The sequence below is a fragment of the Ammospiza caudacuta genome, chromosome 21 (genome assembly GCF_027887145.1).
Source record: "Ammospiza caudacuta isolate bAmmCau1 chromosome 21, bAmmCau1.pri, whole genome shotgun sequence".
Lineage (NCBI taxonomy): Eukaryota > Metazoa > Chordata > Aves > Passeriformes > Passerellidae > Ammospiza > Ammospiza caudacuta.
This window is the reverse complement of record NC_080613.1, coordinates 5,669,593-5,690,321: the sequence shown is the minus strand read 5'-3', so window position 1 is coordinate 5,690,321 and position 20,729 is coordinate 5,669,593. Positions and strand designations below refer to the sequence as shown.

General features: G+C 40.2%; 1 protein-coding gene across 3 annotated transcripts in view; it reads left to right on the top strand.

Annotated features, from left to right (window-relative positions):
- The window catches only part of SPTAN1 (spectrin alpha, non-erythrocytic 1), a 46,010-nt gene that overhangs the window by 1,212 nt on the left and 24,069 nt on the right, over nucleotides 1-20,729 (top strand). For 2 of the 3 annotated variants that reach the window (XM_058818169.1, XM_058818172.1), the window contains exons 1-22: nucleotides 2,048-2,095; nucleotides 7,113-7,352; nucleotides 7,973-8,098; nucleotides 9,439-9,579; nucleotides 10,564-10,710; nucleotides 11,311-11,444; nucleotides 12,082-12,226; nucleotides 12,305-12,459; nucleotides 13,720-13,855; nucleotides 14,278-14,379; nucleotides 14,605-14,742; nucleotides 15,166-15,276; nucleotides 15,730-15,807; nucleotides 15,982-16,137; nucleotides 16,472-16,676; nucleotides 16,795-16,976; nucleotides 17,247-17,490; nucleotides 17,811-17,933; nucleotides 18,642-18,859; nucleotides 19,593-19,685; nucleotides 20,018-20,152; nucleotides 20,562-20,710. In XM_058818169.1, coding sequence (XP_058674152.1) covers nucleotides 2,063-2,095; nucleotides 7,113-7,352; nucleotides 7,973-8,098; nucleotides 9,439-9,579; nucleotides 10,564-10,710; nucleotides 11,311-11,444; nucleotides 12,082-12,226; nucleotides 12,305-12,459; nucleotides 13,720-13,855; nucleotides 14,278-14,379; nucleotides 14,605-14,742; nucleotides 15,166-15,276; nucleotides 15,730-15,807; nucleotides 15,982-16,137; nucleotides 16,472-16,676; nucleotides 16,795-16,976; nucleotides 17,247-17,490; nucleotides 17,811-17,933; nucleotides 18,642-18,859; nucleotides 19,593-19,685; nucleotides 20,018-20,152; nucleotides 20,562-20,710 — 3,191 coding nt within the window. In that variant the 5' untranslated portion in view covers nucleotides 2,048-2,062. Of the gene's footprint in view, nucleotides 1-2,047; nucleotides 2,096-7,112; nucleotides 7,353-7,972; nucleotides 8,099-9,438; nucleotides 9,580-10,563; nucleotides 10,711-11,310; nucleotides 11,445-12,081; nucleotides 12,227-12,304; nucleotides 12,460-13,719; nucleotides 13,856-14,277; nucleotides 14,380-14,604; nucleotides 14,743-15,165; nucleotides 15,277-15,729; nucleotides 15,808-15,981; nucleotides 16,138-16,471; nucleotides 16,677-16,794; nucleotides 16,977-17,246; nucleotides 17,491-17,810; nucleotides 17,934-18,641; nucleotides 18,860-19,592; nucleotides 19,686-20,017; nucleotides 20,153-20,561; nucleotides 20,711-20,729 lie in introns of those variants that run through there. The other variant, XM_058818168.1, reaches the window with a different exon arrangement.

Below are 20,729 nucleotides of genomic sequence, written 5' to 3'. Positions count from 1 at the left end.
AAAAAAAGAAGAAACAACCCAAAAAAAGCCAACTCAGCCTGAAATGGTTCTGTATCTTTCTAGAAAACAATTAATCCATTTTCTTTTGGCATTTTTGCTTTCAGCAAAGTGCCAGAAGATTCCAATGACTATGTTCACCAAAAGGCCTTAGTCAGGGATTCAGATTTGTTAAACAGAAATTTTAAATCCCACTGTGGGATTTTCCCACATTTATATATAGCTAGCAAAGAGTTCTTCCTTGAAATTTTCATTTGTCCTTATTTATGCATTGTGCTGAGAAAATAATGGACAAAAGGTTGAAAATGGGTTGCTTTCTGCTGTATTGTGTGCAGGATCTGTAACTGTAATAATGGAATTGTTAAGCTGTGGAAAATACTTGCAATAAGATAACAGGTTACATTGTTCACAATAAGACATTTATTTCCAGTCTTATTGAAATAAAAAGCCACAATAGCCATATTGGTCAGACTGAAATCAAAATTTTATTTAAAGAAATGGATTTATATGTAATGCTTATATGAGATCTGTAGTTCAGGAAGTTAAACACAATTCTGGTTATTTTTTTAATAACAAAGGTAGCAACACTAATGGTGGTTGCAGTTACACATTTTAAGCATTTTTTGCACATTTTTCTCCTGCACAGCAGCAGGATAAGAGAGGCCTTAATTCTCTTGGTGGAGGGTGGTACCTCTTGGTGAGAAATTGGTGTTTCTCAGCTATGACATTTACAACTAACCTTAGTAATTTAACACAAATAGCTTGGTGTCTTCTGCCCTTTTTTGGCCCATGTAATGTATTTATGGGATTGTAACTGTTTCAATCATAAATACATTGCTTTTTGGAGACAACTGATCACTTCCCCTTTATGGGAGGAAATAATATAAATTCCTCCCTTTTCTTCTCAGCTTGTTAGTGTAGTGTGGGAGTTTGTTTTTTCCATTTGTCCCTGGAGTGAGTGTAGGCAGCAGAAGAATGGGGTGGAGCAGACTGCAGATGCCGGGGATGGAGCCCGGCCCGGGCTGCGCTGGATCCAGCAGGGGAATGTGCTGGGCTGCCCTGGATCCAGCAGGGGGGAATGTGCTGGGCTGCGCTGGATCCAGCAGAGGTGTTGGATCTGTGCTGGGCTGCCCTGGATCCAGCAGAGGTGTTGGATCTGTGCTGGATCCAGCAGAGGTGTTGGATCTGTGCTGGGCTGCTCTGGATCCAGCAGAGGTGTTGGATCTGTGCTGGATCCAGCAGAGGCGTTGGATCTGTGCTGGGCTGCGCTGGATCCAGCAGAGGTGTTGGATCTGTGCTGGATCCAGCAGAGGTGTTGGATCTGTGCTGGGCTGCCCTGGATCCATCAGAGGTGTTGGATCTGTGCTGGATCCAGCAGAGGGGAAGGTCCCGGCTCTGCTGCAGCTGACCCAGGTGTGTCAAACGCCACAGAGACCTCCCAGCTCCAGCAGGCACAAGGGCACACACACACTGCTGCAGTTCTCCATGGAGGGATTGCAGCATGTCCATGGGGCTGGGAAAGGAAATTTTCAGCTAAAAATTCAGTGGATTGGGCACCCTTAACAGCTACATCTCAAAAAATACCTTCTGTCGCAACTGCTACTTGTCTATTTTTTGTTGTGGCGATTGAAAGTCAACATTTTTGTAGAGATTTGCATTCCAAACCTTCTGATTGAATTTGTCTTCACATTAAGCTGTCACACTTGATTATACTGTACCCAGAACCATCATTTGCCAAGTCCAGATAACTTGCTTTACTTTCTGTTTTGACCTTCTGGTTATGGTAGTTTTTTGGTTTGTTTTGAACTAACTGGAAACGTTAGTACATACTGAATTAACTTCGTTTTCCTGTTGATATTGTAACCTTCTTTTTGCATGAGGGGGTCTTGTCATTTTCAATAGCTTGGGTAACACTAACACCAAATTGTTTTATGTGACAAGGAAGCAAAAGGAAAGTGATTAACAGGTACTGTGACAGAAAGATTTCAGCCATATCCTTATGCTGGTTGTTAGTTGAACGTTATCTTGATTTCCCCCTCCCTTTTAGACTCTACATTCTTCCATCATGTTGTCATCGTTTCGTAAAGTCAAAGTCCAGGTATTTTTCCATAATGCATGAAGTGTCCTTGCCACACTTGCCTGCCTTTATTGCAGTGACCTGTTTGTAACAAAAGCCACTGGTTTGAATTTATTCTATACAGCAGGTGCTTTATGTGCACTTAGTGTGATTCTGATCTGCCTTTCCTTTAATACTTTGAGTTGCTTAATTTCTATCTGTGATGCATGACGTGTGAACATTTTATAGGAGTTATAGTTCAATATAATCAGGTTTTGATACTGATTAATTTTCCAAGAGGTTTTTATTTTAACATGTACTTGAGTGGAATCTTTTTCTTTATAGCTTCTGCAAATCAACTGTGAGGAGATTTACATTGTGCATTCAAAGTTGGTTTGGTTCCTATTCATCCACTTGCACAAATTTATAATCCTTGAGTTGTTGTGCTGTAACTGTTTCTACACAGTGATGCTTCTGTTTCAGTGGTGATAAAATAAATAGGATGTATGGATCAGACTCCAGCTGGAGAACACAAGCAACTAGATTTTATTTGGAAATGGTAGTGATGTAAATGTTTATACTGCAATTAGAAGGATAATGAAAAGATAACAAATGGGGATGAGAAGTGCTGGGGTTAATTATATAATGTTGCATTACCTGTAAACTCTGCATTTCTGCAATGCAGTCAAGGTAATTTGCTTTCTCAGGAGTCTCAGCAGAGTGCAGTCCTTGCCAGCCCTGGACAGTTCTATCAAAGGTCTGTGATGTTAAAGCAAAAGCAAATCCAAAAGAGCCCCCTTCTGTGTGAAGACACCAAATTCAGATGAGAAATTCAACGCAGTTGTTTAAATAGCAGAATTGAGATTTTGTGATTAAATGCCTAAAAATGAGCAGGTCTTTATCTGTCTTCATATTTCAGAAGTGCATAGTTGAGACTGTGCTCAAACCCTCTTGTCAGCCTAAATCACTAGCTTTGCAACCACTTTGGTTTAAACAATTTACTTTTTTTTCCTTCTAATGTGACGTTTTCTGTGTCCCTGCAATACCTGCCCAAATTTTGGGGCTGGTTGAATTTTACCTGCACTCTGGTTCGTTCTACAGCATCTACAACAACTTTAGCACATCTTGTTTTTGGGGTTTTTTTTTGGTATTGCAGTGCTTGTCTGATTTTTCTGGCTTGGAATTTGTGGAGGTTTGGGGCTGTCAGTGACCTTCCTTAATAGCATATTTAGACACAATGTTCTGCTGCACATTGTCTAACCTTAAAATGTCTTTATTTTGTAAAAGTTAAATTCAACAAACCAAAAGGCCGGGCATTAATTTTGTCCCAGTCGTGTCCCAATCTCTAGGATAGGATAGGGCATCCTTTAGCTCCTTCTCTGTAACACACCATGCTCAGGCTCCCTTTGCAGGAGCTGTGCATGTTGGCAGAAGGATTCTCTTTGATTTTCCAGCAGTGCAAGTGCTTATGGACTTCCCTGAGCCAGGCAGTCATGGTGGTTTGTTTCTTCCCTGGTGTTTTAGGGAGCTGTGGATCGGCAAAATGGAAGCTGGGGAAAATGTGTGTTATTTTTTCCTCTGTCCTTTTGAAGGTTATTTTCACATCAGTTTTTTTTTACTTAAAGAAGAAAGATCAGCAATCTGTTCCCATTTCCCAGGAGGGAGTAGCTGATATCAGTTAAATCTTCCTTAGACAAGATTGACGATGTGTGATGTTGATGAACATTAAAAAAATGCATTGAGCTGTTCATATGTGCATACTTGGGAAGCAGGAATGTCTTGGTAGGGAAAATATTCCTGTTACAGGCTACTGCTGAGGTCATGTATGATGCATATGTGTAACACATGAGCACTTGCCTTAAGAGAAAATTATTTTACTACTTCTGAAGATCTTTATGTACTGATATCTGATTGTTTTTCAGGCAAAGGAGTTAAATTTTTTTTGAAGCTTTGTGTAATTGCTTTTAAAAATACACTAAAACCTTCTGCCTAGCACTGAATGTATTTCACATTGGTGCTTTTAAATCCCTGAAAACATGTTTTGGTAAGGGAAGTGCTGACAGCTCTGCTGTGGCACCGCTGTAATTCCTGTTGAAGCCAGCCCGATGCCGCTGCTCCCGAACGTGAATGGTGTTGCTGACATCATCGTTGTTGCACTGCGGTGTCTGTAAATACCTGCAGTTGTATATTTAATGTGCTATTATGGACCATTTGATTTGACTAGGGGAGGCAGAGATGGAAGAATGAGAGTAGTAAGTTTGTTTTGTTGTTTCGGGTTTTTTCCCTTAATTTTCCTACTTTTTGTTGGATGTTTCTTTTCCTTTCTAAATAACATCACCACAACGGTGCAGTGTGAAGAAGCATTTCTGATTTTTTTCAAGTTAAGACATAAGCTGACCTAATGTTAGTCTTATAGCACGAAAGGAGGAATTAAATGTCACCAGGACAGTCCAGACCTGCTGTCTGGGGCCTGGAAAGTTCCCTGAGCCCCGTCCTGTCCTTATCTCCCTGCACCGGCTGTGCCGGGCGTGACTCCGGTTATCTGGGGACAGCCTGGCACAGGCACATCCCACTGCTGCTCACCTTAAAAACACAAAGCACAACTTTTACTTGGTGGGATTCGTGCAGGAAGTGCAGAGGTGTCTCCTAGGTGTCCTCAAAGGGTGTAGTTGAACCAAGAAGTTTTGGGAGGGGTGTTTGGTATTCCAGGCAGTGCTGCAGTTGAGGTGACACCATGGGAGGCAGGGAGACTGCATTGTTCTGCAGCATCCAGGACTTTGGAGTTCTGAGCTCCCTGGTGGCTCTGGCAGCACAGACACTGCTGACGTCGGCTGGGGCTGCAGGAAGAACAGTCCATTATTGCTCCACTAAAGCACTTCTTTTACAATTGACTCGCTCCACTGTAGTTACAAAAGGAGCCTTTCTTTTAACCAATTCCAGCAAAAAGAGGAGCCAGATTGCCTGGCTTGTGTGGTGAGAGAAAAACCAGCTCTCAGGGTAAATTACAGAACGTCTCCCATTTGACTTTCAATATTGTAACAATGTTTGAAATGATAATTTAAATATTTCCCTAAATTAATATTGTAAATAATTGAATAATTTTAAATGTTTTCAAATCACTTTGTGGAGGTTATTTTTTAATATTGAAATACAAGTTGAGTTGTATTGTACAATGAATGAGTGTACAGTGTTCCAGAGACTGACCAGGATTTAATTTTCTCCCAGCATTGCCCAAACCCAGAATCAGCAGAGGGGCTCCAGCCATGCAGTACATTAGACCAGCTGCCCCTGGGTTATTCCTGAACACAAAGCAGTTTAAAATAAGTGGTTTTGGCATTCCAACACAGCATGACAGAGCAGGAAAGGAAGTTCTTAGCAATAACTTCCTTTCCTGGTGGAAAAAGGCTGTTTGAAAGAGTGCTGGAACAAACAGCTGCTTTCTCAGGGAACCATATCTGTGCCTGAGCTCGAGTTATGTTCAGGGGTTTGAGCTTTTAATACTCAGAGACACTAATCAAGTGGAGATTTTGGTAGCACTGCCAGGCAAAACCTGGGTTTCATTTATGTAACACAGTCTGCACACACTGGGGTGATTTTTTTTCCTTGCCCTCTTTTGACAGTAATGAGTGGAAGGAAAACCAAAGCAGAATTTTCTTTCCTTCCTGCAAGTGCCGCAGTGCAGCTGGGGCCGAGTCCATGGGAGCCAGGAGTGCTGCTGGCACGGCTGTCCTCTGCAGGGTGGGGACCTTGGAAGGGTAGCTCAGGAATGTGTGGGTTCAGCCCCATATGTTCCTTTCTGTCACATTGTCCTTTTACAAGTGCTTGGAAAACGTGGCCCTGTAGATCACTTTCCAGCCTGTGGAGTTTTCCACACAATTATGCGAGATACCTGTCTAATTAAAGCATGCAGCTAACTAATGACTAAATAACAATTTAATATTTAATGATGTGTTTTAACTGATTGTCCATGCCTTCTGGTCTGCAATTCTAGTCTGGGTTTCTTCCCTGTCCGATAGGATTGAGAAGTACCTTTAATTTGGAGAGTGCAGAATTGGTAGAAAAGCATTAAGTGAGTGACTGGTGTAATCACTTGTACACCAAGACATTAATTGCAAAATTGTTCAGGCACAGAGTGTTTGTTGCAGCAACCTCTTGATATGCAGTTAGTTGTTAAATAAGTGGTTAAGTATTCAAACTTCAATGATAATAATAGTTCCACTTTTAAAATTTGTGTTAGAGTTCTATTCTAGTGCCCAGATTTTTACTGAAAATCAAGTTGCTTTTGGAAAAGTTGAGAAACTGAAAATTAAAGGTTGTTGCAATTTTAATAAAAAAGAAAAAACAGATCAGCATTCAGGTCTTTGCTGCCTGTGGTAACAATATTAAGTTTTAGTACATAAAGCAATGTGAAAGGGTTTTCAGTCAGAGCAAGGTCGTTGGTTAAGCAAAATGCTCCTTGCCTTACTTGACTAAGGTCACATCTGTGAAGCCTCTCACTGGCTTCTAAAAGGTTATGTAGAGAGTGGCTGGATGGGTTTGTAACTTTTTTAAATTGGGAGAATAAAGAAGAGATGCATCAGACAGAGAGTGTGGGTCTATATATGTATGTAAGTGTATATAGATACATGTGGGCCACTTAACTGTTGTTCAAAGATTCTTTAGTATTAAATATTTTAAATAAAATATTTAGAGGTATTTTGTGTTGCACAAGAAATATGTCATATCTGTATCCACACACATTTGTGCACAAACCCACATTTTTAGCTGTTGTGTTGGACACTTGCATGCTACAGTTTGAGATGACACAGACTTCATATGGCTGCAGCCATATTTGTCCAAATAGGTGTTAAATGTCTTTGTAAATTTTCCTTTACCACTTTCTGCTACAAGTGTGGTTTTATTTATATGTAAGGTTTTATACACATACCTGCACACACAGAGTAAGACTGTAAGTAAACCACTTGTGATCTTAAAAAACCACTTTTTTCTGCATGAATCTCTTCCTGATCTACCAATGTTTTGTAAGACAAACATAATGGGGTTTTATTTTTGCTTTCAGAAAATGGACCCAAGTGGTGTAAAAGTGCTGGAAACAGCAGAAGACATCCAAGAAAGGCGCCAGCAAGTTTTGGACCGTTACCACAGGTTCAAGGAACTCTCTTCTCTGAGGCGCCAAAAGCTTGAGGATTCCTATCGGTTCCAGTTCTTCCAGCGTGATGCAGATGAGCTTGAAAAATGGATCCAAGAGAAACTGCAGATTGCATCTGATGAAAATTACAAAGACCCAAGCAATTTGCAGGCAAGTCCTCCTGCCACGTTCTATTTCCTGTACTATTGATTTTAGGGTGTTACAGGTCAGCTGGGATAGAACAAACACAGAAATGAAACTTGATCTGAGAGTGTAGAAAGATGGATGCAAATACCCATGACCTTGCAAAGTGCTCTTCAAAAGCCTGGCTTTTTTGCTGATGTAATAGTTCTAATATGGATTAGATGCTACATCAGCATAGAAAAAGTTGCACAGTGTAATGTAGCGTAAAAGCAACTTTGCTTAGTCCTAGAATTTGTTGGATGCTTTAACTCTGTGAATAAATGTGAATTATCACTTATTGTTTCCACAGAAAACCCCATATATATTTGTAGGAAGTAAGCTTCTGTGGAAGAAGTAGCTGGCAGGTTCTTAGGGATTTGAACACTGTCATGTGCAAGAGCAAAGACAAGAAATAACAAACTGAAACTGAGATGTTTGAATCCACCTGTTGATCCACCACATGATACAACTGATTTCAACTGTGCAGTTTTAATATTTGTTTGTCGGTCCTGAATATGCATAAAATACACTTAAAATTTTGCTGCTGGGGAATGTGGAAGAGTCCCTGCACCAAATCTCAGTTGCATTCTTTGATGTTTTCCTTTCAGGGGAAGCTGCAGAAGCACCAAGCCTTTGAAGCTGAGGTGCAGGCCAATTCAGGAGCCATCATTAAACTGGATGAGACTGGAAATCAGATGATCAATGAAGGCCATTTTGCATCTGAAACCATAAGAGTGAGTTTTAAGGCTTTTTTCCCTCCCTGCCTCTTACAGGCCTTTCCTTAAGCACTTTGTTCAGATTGCACAGATAGCTCTATATTCAAAACCTCTCTTTAAAATTCTACAGGTATTTGATTAGTGAAATCATGAGAAAATTTATATTTGTAAATCTCAGAGGTGTTTTTCTCTTTCACGAGCACCCAGCTCATACCTTCTTTTGGATCCAGTTCTGAGGAGAACTGTTTGAAGATGAGATGTTTTTGTAGTGATTATCAAATTATTAATTAATAAGTTCAGCATTTCATTCTAACTTGCCTTTACTGGTTCAGTCCTTCACGCCGTACCGGACTGCCCAGCGCCCGATAGTCACGGCCACCCAAGTGGGGTCCCACATACGAGTAGGTGAAGCTTGTGGCTCTGCAGTGCAACTTGTTTTTGCAATGTCTCCTTCCTTCCTTAGCTGACAGTTTGCACCATCCTTCTGGGCAGTGCTCAGAGCTCTTTCCTCCCTTGAAACCTCTTTAATTGAACTTTCTGAGTGGATCAAGTGGTATCCACCCATGATGTTCAAAAGCTTCTCTTGAATGACTTTCAAGTTTCAGGTCTTGATGAGCAAAGTGTAATAGACAATGGGTGGAGCAGTTACTTTCCTGTTTTGCAAGTTGTGTGCATGTGTGGGAGTGTGGTTTTACTTTTTGTTGTCTATAAAGTTTCTAGTTACTCCCAATAGTATTGAGAGGCCAACTGCAGCCAGAGAAACTGAGTAATAAAACTAGTAATTGCTCCTAGTATGTCCATATCATGTCACTTCACAAAGTTAGCAAAATATGTTAGGGTTAAGTGTTTAGTGTTAGGAGAAGTGGTTAAAATACAGTGAAATTGCATAAGTTTGACTTAAAGCAAATGTGTTGTCTTACATAAGAATAAATTCCCAAAGGAAGATGCTACACACTTATTGGGAGTTGACTTTCATATAAAAGACTGAACATTTGAAGGGGAGAGCCAGCAAGTTTTTGACATGACTTCATATTAGCATAGAATTTAAATCAAATTTTATCTCACGATGTTTAGCTCATAGTTACTTAAAGATAACTATTTGATAGCTTCATTAATTAATCACACCTGTCTAAATATTCAGTTCTGTAATTTCTAGTTTTGTGTTACAACACTTTACATAATTTGAAAACTATTCACTAGAGATAAAATCATGAGGTTTGTCCCTCGCCCTTTGTCTAAAGTAAGATTTAGGATGTACAACTTCAGAACAACAAATAAATCTACTGTTAAGGACAGGAAGGGAATAAATCTCATCTTCTTTGACAGGGGATTTTAATAACAACATCCTTTTGTTTCAGACTCGCCTGCAGGAGCTGCACCGACTATGGGAATTACTGATGGAAAAGATGAGAGAGAAGGGAGTGAAATTATTGCAAGCACAGAAGTTGGTGCAATATTTACGGGAATGTGAAGATGTCTTGGACTGGATCAATGACAAGGTGTATAATTACCTCCCTTTATTGTGTCCTTGATGGAAATCTGATGTGTTTGTGTGAAAAATGTCTGTCAGCAAAGAGTTGCTGGAGGTCAGGTAGTCTCAGAAAGCTTGTAAAGGCACCTGTGTGTTTTATTTAGCTATTCACATTGCATCAGCAGTGTGTGTGCAAAGTACTACTGTTTTGTTGCAGCAATAAAAGTTATTAGTTTAAGAAGAAGCCTGTTTGTTGGAGAGTACTTTTAGCATAATCAATTCATCCTTTGCTTTGAGAAGACAAATAAAATTCAAGTTTCCTCTAAGGGAAATCTTCAACATGTAAAGCAAATATTTTAAAATAAATATTCTAAATTATTTGTTTCAGAAAGGAGCCAGCCCAAGCAACAAGCAGTGTGTAGATAGTTACTAAATGATTGGAATATCTTTAGATATTGTAAGGACATGAACTGCAGGAGGACTGTTGGCTCTTGATTCTTTGAACTCTAAGGAAGCAAACCACAAACCACACTATCAAAAGAAAAAAAAGTCACAAAATAATCACACTGGTTTCCTTAAATGATGGTTTGCTATTTTGTATCATTGTGGGTTCAAACTGTAAACCGTGTATAACTGTTACTGAATACAACACTGCACTTCTTGTGCAGGAATCTTGCATCAGAATCCTACAGCAAATGCCCACAAACAATGTAAAAAGGAACAAATTCTAATCACTCTGTGTGGTAGGAATTTGTACTTGAAAAATTATTGTGACTAAGGAAGATGAAAAAATAATCACCTTACTGATCTGGCATATTTTCTGCAATAATGGGTAGATGTTGGGGCAGGGAATGGAGTTTAATAATAATAATAAACTTCATCATTTTAAGTCTGACCTTGAACACTGTGATTGTCTTTGACCTATTGAAAATTAGGACAGTGTGCTTCCTAGTTTTAATAGTGATTTCCCATAGGATATACTGAAATTAACTTTTTTTTTTCAATGTACTAGGAAGCAATAGTGACATCAGAAGAACTTGGACAGGACTTAGAGCATGTTGAAGTTTTGCAAAAGAAGTTTGAAGAGTTCCAGACAGATCTTGCAGCTCATGAAGAAAGAGTAAATGAAGTGAACCAGTTTGCTGGCAAACTTATCCAGGTAAGCATTTATTGGTGTTGAAAATCTCTCTTAGCAAGTCAGTTACCACAGCAAGCATTTGTAACTTCCCCTCTTTCCCCCCTGGTTTGGGGCAGATCTTTAAGCTTTGCTCCACATGCTTTGGAGCAAAGCTTTGGTGCTTGGCTTTCTTCACCTAAAATGGTCACCATTTGATTCACTGGTGGTTCTGCTGAACAGCCTGAATAACTGCCCCATCTAGGAATGCTCCTGAAAATGTGGAGAGCTGTGATTAGTAAGAGAAACTGTCATATTGGGGTTAAATTTATTTCCCTTGGACAGGGAGGTTTAATATCTCTTCTGGATTGATATCTGGGGCCTGATTAAGGATGGAGGCAGGGCATTCCAGGGAAAAAGAAGATACTGTTTATAGCCCTCTTGCCATGGCCTAATCAGTATATAGGGAAAACACTACATGAGTATTGAATGTTTGCACAGTGAAATTTCAGGGAAACTATTGAATTGGGTGATCATCTGGAAAGGACAGTAATTATAAATTGATCTCTTGAAGACCAACAGTGTTTTGTCAATGGATGTAAAAGCCAAGAACATATGAAAATAGATTTGTCCTTTGATTGCCAGGAAACACATCCTGAAGAGGAACTGATAAAGTCCAAACAAGATGAAGTAAATGCAAGCTGGCAGCGTCTGAAGGGACTTGCCCTTCAGAGGCAGGGAAAACTCTTTGGGGCAGCTGAAGTTCAGCGTTTCAACAGGTATGAACTTGGCTGGATCTGCTGAATGATGTAACCCTTGTGTGGGTGTTTAATGATGCATTCAGCTGCACACAGTAGCATGAGAGGAGCTACTGTCTCCTTTTGCTTTGCTCTTCTGCATGACTTGCTGAATGAAGACCTCGTTGTTCTACAATTACTTTAGATGGAGCTTTTCAGAATTTGGCAGTTTTGCACTCCTTTCCTCTGAGGGCTTTTTCCCCAAGTTCTGTCCTAGATGAACCTTAAGTGGGGTGTGCTTTTTTTGCTGGATGTCAGCCCAGTTGTTCTGGAGGCTCTGAGCAATGTCTTTCTATTCTCATCTCCGTCTACAGCATTTTGAGATTTGCTGTAATTAAGTTGGGGAAGGGTCCAGAGTGGGAAATAGATCCACTCCTTGACAGTGCTCGGTGGTCCTGTAATTCCTGGGGGACAGTGGCCTGTTAATATGCTTCAAAGTTTCTTGAGATGCAAAGAAAGTCTACTTATTTGTTTTCTAAAGGATGTTTGTAGTTGGCTGCGGTGTTTATATATATGGGTTTGTATGCTGGTATGTCTGGCACACGTATGGGAACACATCCTGCTTCCTTCCTTTTTCCATACAAGACAATCTGCTTTCAATTTGTGCTTTGTTTTGAAGGGATGTGGATGAAACAATCAGCTGGATTAAGGAGAAAGGGCAGTTGATGGCCTCAGATGATTTTGGCAGAGATTTAGCCAGCGTGCAGGCATTACTGCGCAAGCACGAAGGCCTGGAAAGAGACCTGGCAGCTCTGGAGGATAAGGTACCCGTGAGATGTATTTAAATGAGACAACCAGCTTGGAAAAGGCTGGAAGCTCACTCTGTTTGTGCCTGGGTTTAGGTGAAGGCCCTGTGTGCAGAAGCTGACCGTTTGCAGCAGTCTCACCCAATAAATGCTTCCCAAATCCAAGTGAAACGGGAGGAGCTCATCGCCAACTGGGAGCAGATCCGCACGCTGGCCGCAGAGAGGCACGCTCGCCTCAACGACTCCTACAGGTGGGTCACTGCAGCAGGACAGGGCTGCTTCCCTCCTGGGGCACATCTGACACAGGCCTCTTGGAAGGAGAACAAAAGAGTGCCATTTCCAAAATTTTGGGATGATTCTGGTATTTTAAGAGCAGTCTCGTTCACCGAATTCTATTTTGCGCTAACTTCTTGTAAAAGAAATATTTATGTGATTGAAAAAAAGAAATATTTATGTGATTGAAAAATTATTGCAGCTTTTTGTTATTCTCTAAATGTGGATCAACTATCAAAATAGACACAGTGATGTTTTAGGACATTTGCTGTTTTCTCCATCTAGGTTGAGACATGCATTGGAAGTACATTGTTTGAAAATGTTTCAGTTTTGCTGGAAAAAAAAGTTGTTTTAATACTTTTATTACAAATCTGTTCACTAGTCTTTAAGAGTCTCTATGAAGACTGAAGTATGCTATATTGTTTGATATATTGTCTGAGACCAAATTAATTCCCTGTTTCTATGGTAGTTTGTTTTTTTTTTGCTGGGGAATTTGTTCATCCAGTCTTGTCTATGCTAACCTGGTCTCTGAAACATAACCTGTTAGATTACTGTTGAGAAGCCATTCTAAAAACAAACTAATCCCAATATGGTGGTTAGTTTACATCCTTTCTGGTTTTGTTTTTCTGCCCTTTGTTCCTTCCCACAATGTGGGATTTTTGGCAGTGGAGACCCACACAACTAATCTTTTTCTTTACCTTCCCTGCCATAGTCTCTTCAGAGCAATTAACAGCAAATATAAAAGGGAACCAGAAACTGATCACATTTGCTGATAAGTGTTAAGCATATGCCAAAGGCAACAACTAAAGGCTTTCTGGAAGGAATTTGAGGATTTGTTTGCTTGTTTTAGGGCTGAGGCATGTGCAGTTGAAATTTTCTGTCAGTTCACTCCCCCACACACTGTTATGACAAAAGCAGCCCTGTGAATTATCTTGAGAACTATATTTTGATTTCTGTTGTCCTCAGTGTGTAGTTAGCAATATTAATTTTGCTTACAATATAAGTTATATACAAAATATATGAGACATTGATTTAAAACCCAACATTTTCATAACTTCAAAAGACTTCTTTTTTGATTGAAAGCATATTTAGTTATTTAATATTCTGAGCAGATTTTCATGTTGTTTTATTTGTATCTAAAGAACAGCTTTTATGTTTGTAACCCTTTCTTTGGGGAAAGGGAGAGAAACTCTGCAAATTAATTATTCCTAATAATTTTTTTGCTTTGCTTACCCAAGACTGCAGCGCTTTCTCGCAGACTTCCGGGACCTCACCAGCTGGGTGACTGAGATGAAGGCTCTGATAAATGCTGATGAACTTGCCAATGATGTGGCTGGGGCTGAAGCCCTTCTAGACAGACATCAGGAACATAAGGTAGAGTGGTTATACAGAAAATCCAGTCAGCAGCCCTCTGATTTGTGTGTCTAACACAGTCTGAGTCAGTGCTGTAGCACGGGAATGCTTTGATCATGCAACAGACAGAGTACTAGATTGCTGTCTTGATTTAATATTCTTAAATTGTTTCTAGATGGTAGATATATACTAAGTATTTAAGAATGCTTATGATAATATTTTATAAAAAGTAGGCCTGATAGCAGCCAGTTGGACTAATGACTGTTTTTGTTCTCCATCATGAGGAATTCCTATAATTAAGCAGAAAGAATTCAGCTCAAATGAACTTTTAGTTTCATTTTAATGTAGAAATTTATACCTACCTTACACGCATTGTAAGGTAATTCTGACGCTCTGTGCTAAGATAAATTTTTGTAACAGCTTTTTCACATGTCCTTCCATAGGGAGAAATTGATGCCCATGAAGACAGCTTCAAATCTGCTGATGAGTCAGGCCAGGCTTTGCTCTCTGCTGGGCACTATGCTTCTGATGAAGTTAAAGAAAAGGTAAGCTGAGAGCAAGAGCTCCTAGAAGAATTTTCTCTTTCTTCTGTGTCCCTTAATTTAAAAGGATGATCACATCAGGAACTGGAGATTTCATTGTTTACAGAGGAGGTCATTTTCAATTCAGTGCTAACCATTTTTTAGATGACAATTTGATTTTACATTGAGATGGAAGTGAACTCTAGAGTGTTAAATAAAACTATTATATTTTCTTTCCCCATCAATTAGCTGACCATCCTCTCAGATGAAAGGTCTGCCTTGCTGGAACTGTGGGAGCTCCGCAGGCAGCAGTATGAGCAGTGCATGGACCTGCAGCTTTTCTACAGAGACACTGAACAAGTTGACAACTGGATGAGCAAACAAGAAGTGAGTGCATATCTTTGAATTCTCCAGATATGGTGAACTTTAATTTCTGGGTTGTCTTTTGTAAGCTCAAGCAATTGGTATTGCCTGCTGGCAGTGCCATGAACACCCACGAGTGAGTGGGTGCTGTGCAGAGTTATTTATCTGACTGCCTGAAATGGTGCAATGGCTGTTTCCATCAAATGCTGAAACTATGAGCTGTGACAAGTGGGCTTGATGTGGCTTTTGTGTGTGTTAACTCTTGTAAAATGCTGGTTGAATAAGAAGCTAAAAAGAATTATTGGTTGTTAAAAGCATAAAGCAAAAACCATGCCATCTTCACCTTTCAGTAATAACATATGGCAGAAAATATCCCTGGCTGTGCTTGAGCTCACTTAGAGCAGCTGAGTATGGAAACATAAAAATGTGTTTGTGTCCTTACTTTAGGCTTTTCTGCTGAATGAAGACCTTGGTGATTCTCTGGACAGTGTGGAGGCTCTTCTGAAGAAGCATGAAGACTTTGAGAAATCCCTAAGTGCCCAAGAGGAGAAAATCACAGTAAGACATTGACATTAGGCCATCACTAAATGGATGAGAAGTGAAACAAGGGCATTTATTCACTGGGGAGGAGACACTGGTGGTAAAGGATGGGGTTGACTTTGCAGAATGATCTTCTGTTATGTGTGATGTATTAGCTCTAAATAACAGGTATGGTCTCTAAAATGGAAAAGAGTGGGAAAAGTATGGGATAGGGTTGGTTTCTGTCACAGAGCCAGGTAACCTGGTGCATCCTTATCATACCAGCACACAGGTGGATGAATATTTCTCAAAAAACTGCACTCTTCCACATGGAGAGGATGAGAATACAGAGAGAAAAGGGTGTAAGGATAAATCTGCTAATGGCTTTCTGTCAGTTTTACTGTGATAAACTTTGGGGAATTGATATACTAAGCAAATTTGCACAAGCAATTTCTATTACACCAAATAAATGGAAACATGTTTTCCCTCTAGGCATTAGATGAGTTTGCTACTAAGTTGATTCAGAATAACCACTATGCCATGGATGATGTTGCTACACGCAGAGATGCTGTAAGTATCCAAAATACATTTGGACTGTAGGCGTTAAATCTTGTTCTGCTCTATTATTTTACATGGCTTGACTTCAATATAGGATAAATCAGTGGAGTTGTCCCAAGAGGGATGCAGTGATGGTTCTTAGAAGCTTCAGGAATTTAAAAACCTTTTCCTTTCTTCTTTTTTCAGCTGCTGAGCCGCCGAAATGCCCTTCATGAAAGAGCCATGCGCCGCCGCGCTCAGCTGGCGGATTCTTTCCATCTGCAGCAGTTTTTCCGAGATTCTGATGAGCTCAAGAGCTGGGTTAATGAAAAGATGAAAACTGCAACTGATGAGGCCTACAAGGTAAACACAAAGATGAATGGTAGAATGCTTTTAAGGCAGTACCAGGCTTAATCAGTCTAATGACACGAAGAAAATGTTGCTGATAGTCAGTGATATTAATGGCAACAGGAGGAATTGTGTAATTTCTTCATGACCCCAAGAGGCATTTTCCCATCATGCAGTAATTGTGCCTGTCCAATAGCTTAAGAATTCTGATTTAAGGCATATTTTTGGCACCAGATCCTCTGGTTACATTATAGCATGTCTACGAACGTAGTCCAATTTCAAAACTTCTTCAGAGATCTTTGAGTACTGGTTTAGCATTGAAATGTTCTATTTCTTTCTTCATCTGTAGGATCCATCAAACTTGCAAGGTAAAGTTCAGAAGCACCAGGCTTTTGAAGCAGAGCTGTCTGCCAACCAGAGCCGGATCGATGCCCTGGAGAAAGCTGGCCAGAAGCTCATTGATGTCAAGCACTACGCGTCCGATGAGGTGGCAGCTCGCATGAATGAAGTCATCAGCTTGTGGAAGAAACTTCTGGAGGCCACTGAGCTCAAAGGTATGACTTGCTCAAGAGAACATGGGCAAATTTCTAGAGGAAATTTTCTAGGAAATGAATTAACTTCAGTTTCCACTTGACTTACCTGTCCTGTTCTCCTCTTGCCTGTCTCTCTCAGGTATAAAACTGCGAGAAGCCAATCAGCAGCAGCAGTTTAATCGCAATGTGGAGGACATTGAGCTCTGGCTCTATGAAGTAGAAGGACACTTGGCTTCTGATGATTATGGAAAAGATCTTACTAATGTTCAGAATCTTCAGAAGAAACATGCACTGCTGGAGGCAGATGTTGCTGCCCATCAGGTAAGGAAATAATTTTTATTCCTGCCTTTTCAGATCTGCTCACTCAAAAGATGGCATTTTCAGATATGCTCAGAGACCTTAGCAGGTCTGGTGTTTATAATTTTTTTAGCTTTGAGTTTTATAGTTTGCTTCTCAGAAATAATTTTGAACTAAAACATAACTTGTATGTCTCTAAAATAATATCTTATAACTTTCATAGAAATGAGCTTCTCAGTCACTGCAGCCACCTCACTGAAGTTCTGACCTAATGGTGTCGCTGATCAATTTTAGGATCGGATAGATGGCATTACCATCCAGGCACGCCAGTTCCAGGAGGCTGGGCACTTTGATGCTGACAATATCAAGAAGAAACAAGAAGCTTTAGTGGCTCGTTACGAAGCTCTGAAGGACCCCATGGTGGCTCGCAAGCAGAAACTCGCAGATTCTCTTCGCCTGCAGCAGCTTTTCCGTGACATCGAGGATGAGGAGACCTGGATTAGGGAAAAAGAACCTATTGCAGCTTCAACAAACCGAGGTTGGTCCATCCTGGGATCTCTAGGATTCAGATGTCAGAATTGCTCTGTTATAAATTGTATCTTGATAGAACATGCTCTGAAAATTTCAGAGCTTTTTGGTGTAATTAACATTGCCCAGAGTTACAATTTGCCATTGCACTAAGTCTCTGTTATTTTGCTTATGTAATTGCAGTGGTAATGTAGGTTTCCATAGTACTCTGTCCTCATTGTTAGAGTTCTCCCTGTGCAAGTTTCTGTATTGCTGGCTGCAGCTGCCTTGAAATTTTTGTTTGATTTAGTGACTCTGATTCAGCTGATTTAATTATTTTGTATCTTTCAGGCAAGGACTTAATTGGTGTCCAGAATCTGTTAAAGAAGCACCAAGCTTTGCAGGCAGAAATTGCAGGCCATGAGCCTCGCATTAAAGCAGTCACACAGAAGGGAAATGCTATGGTGGAAGAAGGTATGTCTCAATATCTTTTAACTCTGGCAGTCTTTAGTTCTCTGTCCCAGCACAGTTTAGAATTACTTCCTGATTTTATCCTGATAATAGGCAGGTACCTGCTAGCAGGATGAATTCCTGGTCATCCTTTCATTTAAAAATAAAAATAGGTTCCTAGATGGGAACCTGTCTGAATGTTGACAGATCTCTGTCTACTCTTGATGAACACTTATATAGTAATTTTGTGCCTATTGTATTTAGTCCCTATAATTAAATCTGTTAAAGGACTCTCTGAGGTACATAATCCTGATGTGAGAGAAAATTATCTACAAAGACAGTAATTCTTGCTTTTAAATACATAAGCATCTTTATTTCTGACTGGGTGTTTTTAACTTGAAAATTTGAAAAAATATCCTGCAGGTCTGAAATAATATTTGTCTGCTGCTAGAACTCTGGAAAGAGATGACCTTTTCTGTTTCATCATTGAGAAATGTTAAGATGTGTCTCATTTTATTCCTATTGATTAAGATATGCTGGTACAGCTTGATTTGCAGGTTGTGTTTTCCAGTCTGAGGCAAAAGGACAGCTGAGTTACGTTTTTATAATTCTAGTCTAAATAGGCTTTAAATTGGTCTGACTTTTTGACCTTGAAGAATTATAAGTAATCTTTTAATGTCTATTGCTTTTGTCTGCTGAAGTCCTTCAGTTCCCTCTGCTTCTGTTCCACAGGACACTTTGCAGCTGAGGATGTGAAAATCAAACTGAACGAGCTAAACCAGAAGTGGGACTCTCTGAAAGCCAAAGCCTCTCAGCGGCGGCAGGACCTGGAGGATTCCCTGCAGGCTCAGCAGTACTTTGCTGATGCTAATGAGGCTGAATCCTGGATGAGGGAAAAGGAGCCCATTGTAGGCAGTACAGACTATGGGAAAGATGAAGACTCTGCTGAGGTATTTGAGATTCTTGTTTAAATCTATTTTGCATAAGTACAGTGAGGATTTGTCCAATGGTAAAAAATGAGCTGTGATAATTTCAGGATTCTTGAGGGCGGATTCTTGCATCAAGCAAGATTTTGGCTCTTAGTCAAAAGATGACATATTTTCCTGTGTCTTAGTTGCTATTGCAACTATGTGAAATTCTGCTGCTCAGTATATTAAACCAACTGTGAGGAAGCTTTACCTCTGTATGCACTCTTTTACAAGGTTTTGTTTTTTTAAGTATAATGAAAATAATATCAGCAAATTCCTCGTGGGATGAGCATTTCAGTAGGAGTCTGGTTTTCAGCAGTTCATTAGCCTGGAAGTAATTTTTTTTGTCTGGATTTGTTTTATTGATATCATCCTCCAGTCAAACACCACATCCCAGGCAGTGCTGACTGACATTTTGTTAAACATGAAGTGCAGTTTAAAGGCACACTTAAAACTTACCCGTATCACTCTGGAAATAGTTATTTCTGGTCAGAACAAAAGAATGTTGCTGAGATAAGGTAGAGGCAAAGCACCAGAAGCATTAGGCCCACTATCTAGCCTGTGAATAAATAGAAGTGATTATTCCCATGAGAGTCACAAGGCTGGCAGCTCTGAAAAACCCACATTCCCTTTGTATGGAGTCAAAGTATATATTTGAAGCAGAGGCATATTTGTAAAATGGCAAGGTGTGTATGTTGTTATCATCCACTTTCAGGCTCTTCTGAAGAAACATGAAGCTTTGATGTCTGATCTCTCCGCTTATGGCAGCAGCATCCAGGCATTGAGGGAACAGGCCCAGGCATGCAGGGTAAGGAAAGATGCCAATCATGTACCTAAAATTCATGGGTCAGCAAAAGGTAAAAACAAAGCTTGATAACAGTGGTTGGTTTTGAGAGGTTATTGCAGACTCTGCTTGATTTTTTCAAAAAAATTAGCTGTCTGTTTTTATAATCATAAGACATCTGTATTGTTTTGAAGTAAAACAATTTAATGTGGTGGTTTTCAGGGTTTGAGCCCAGACAGCACCTAAACTGACTCTACAGCAGCTTTAACTAAGGCTGAAGTCTATTCTAGGACAACAGCATTGATTGTAATAAACATGTAGAAGCTAATTTTTTCTTGTGCCTTTTTTTTTCTTAGCAACAAGTTGCTCCCACAGATGATGAAACTGGAAAAGAGCTGGTTCTGGCACTCTATGATTACCAGGAGAAGAGTCCCCGGGAGGTGACAATGAAGAAGGGAGATATCCTCACCTTACTCAACAGCACCAACAAGGTGGGTTCTGGCCTCCTGCTTTGCTGCCCTGCTTGGCTCCCTCAGTGCTGTGTGCTTTGTTTGGTTTTGGCACATTTCGCCCATGTCCCCATTCAGCACTTCAGCTGAACCTCTTCATTTCCATCACTCCTCTACAGCTGCCAACTTTTCCAGGACAGGACACATGTCTGTGAGAACTTTAAATCCCTGATGTGGAGGAACTTTTGGTCAAATAGAAAAGCAGACATGGGATTAAGATCTCCATCTTCAAAAGACTGTTTGAAATGATCTCCATAACAAGAACAAACTGTTGAGAGCATCACTGGTTTCCTTGTGTTAATACAAGTCTCTGATTTGCAGCATTCACTTGCCCAGCATCCTTTATGCCTGATGATGTCCTCACAGACCTTTGTGGTTTTTTTGCTTCCAGGACTGGTGGAAGGTGGAAGTCAATGACCGCCAAGGATTTGTCCCTGCTGCCTACGTGAAGAAACTGGATCCTGCCCAGTCTGCATCGCGAGAGAACCTCCTGGAGGAGCAGGGCAGCATCGCGCTGCGCCAGGAGCAGATCGACAACCAGTAAGCTCTGACTGATGAG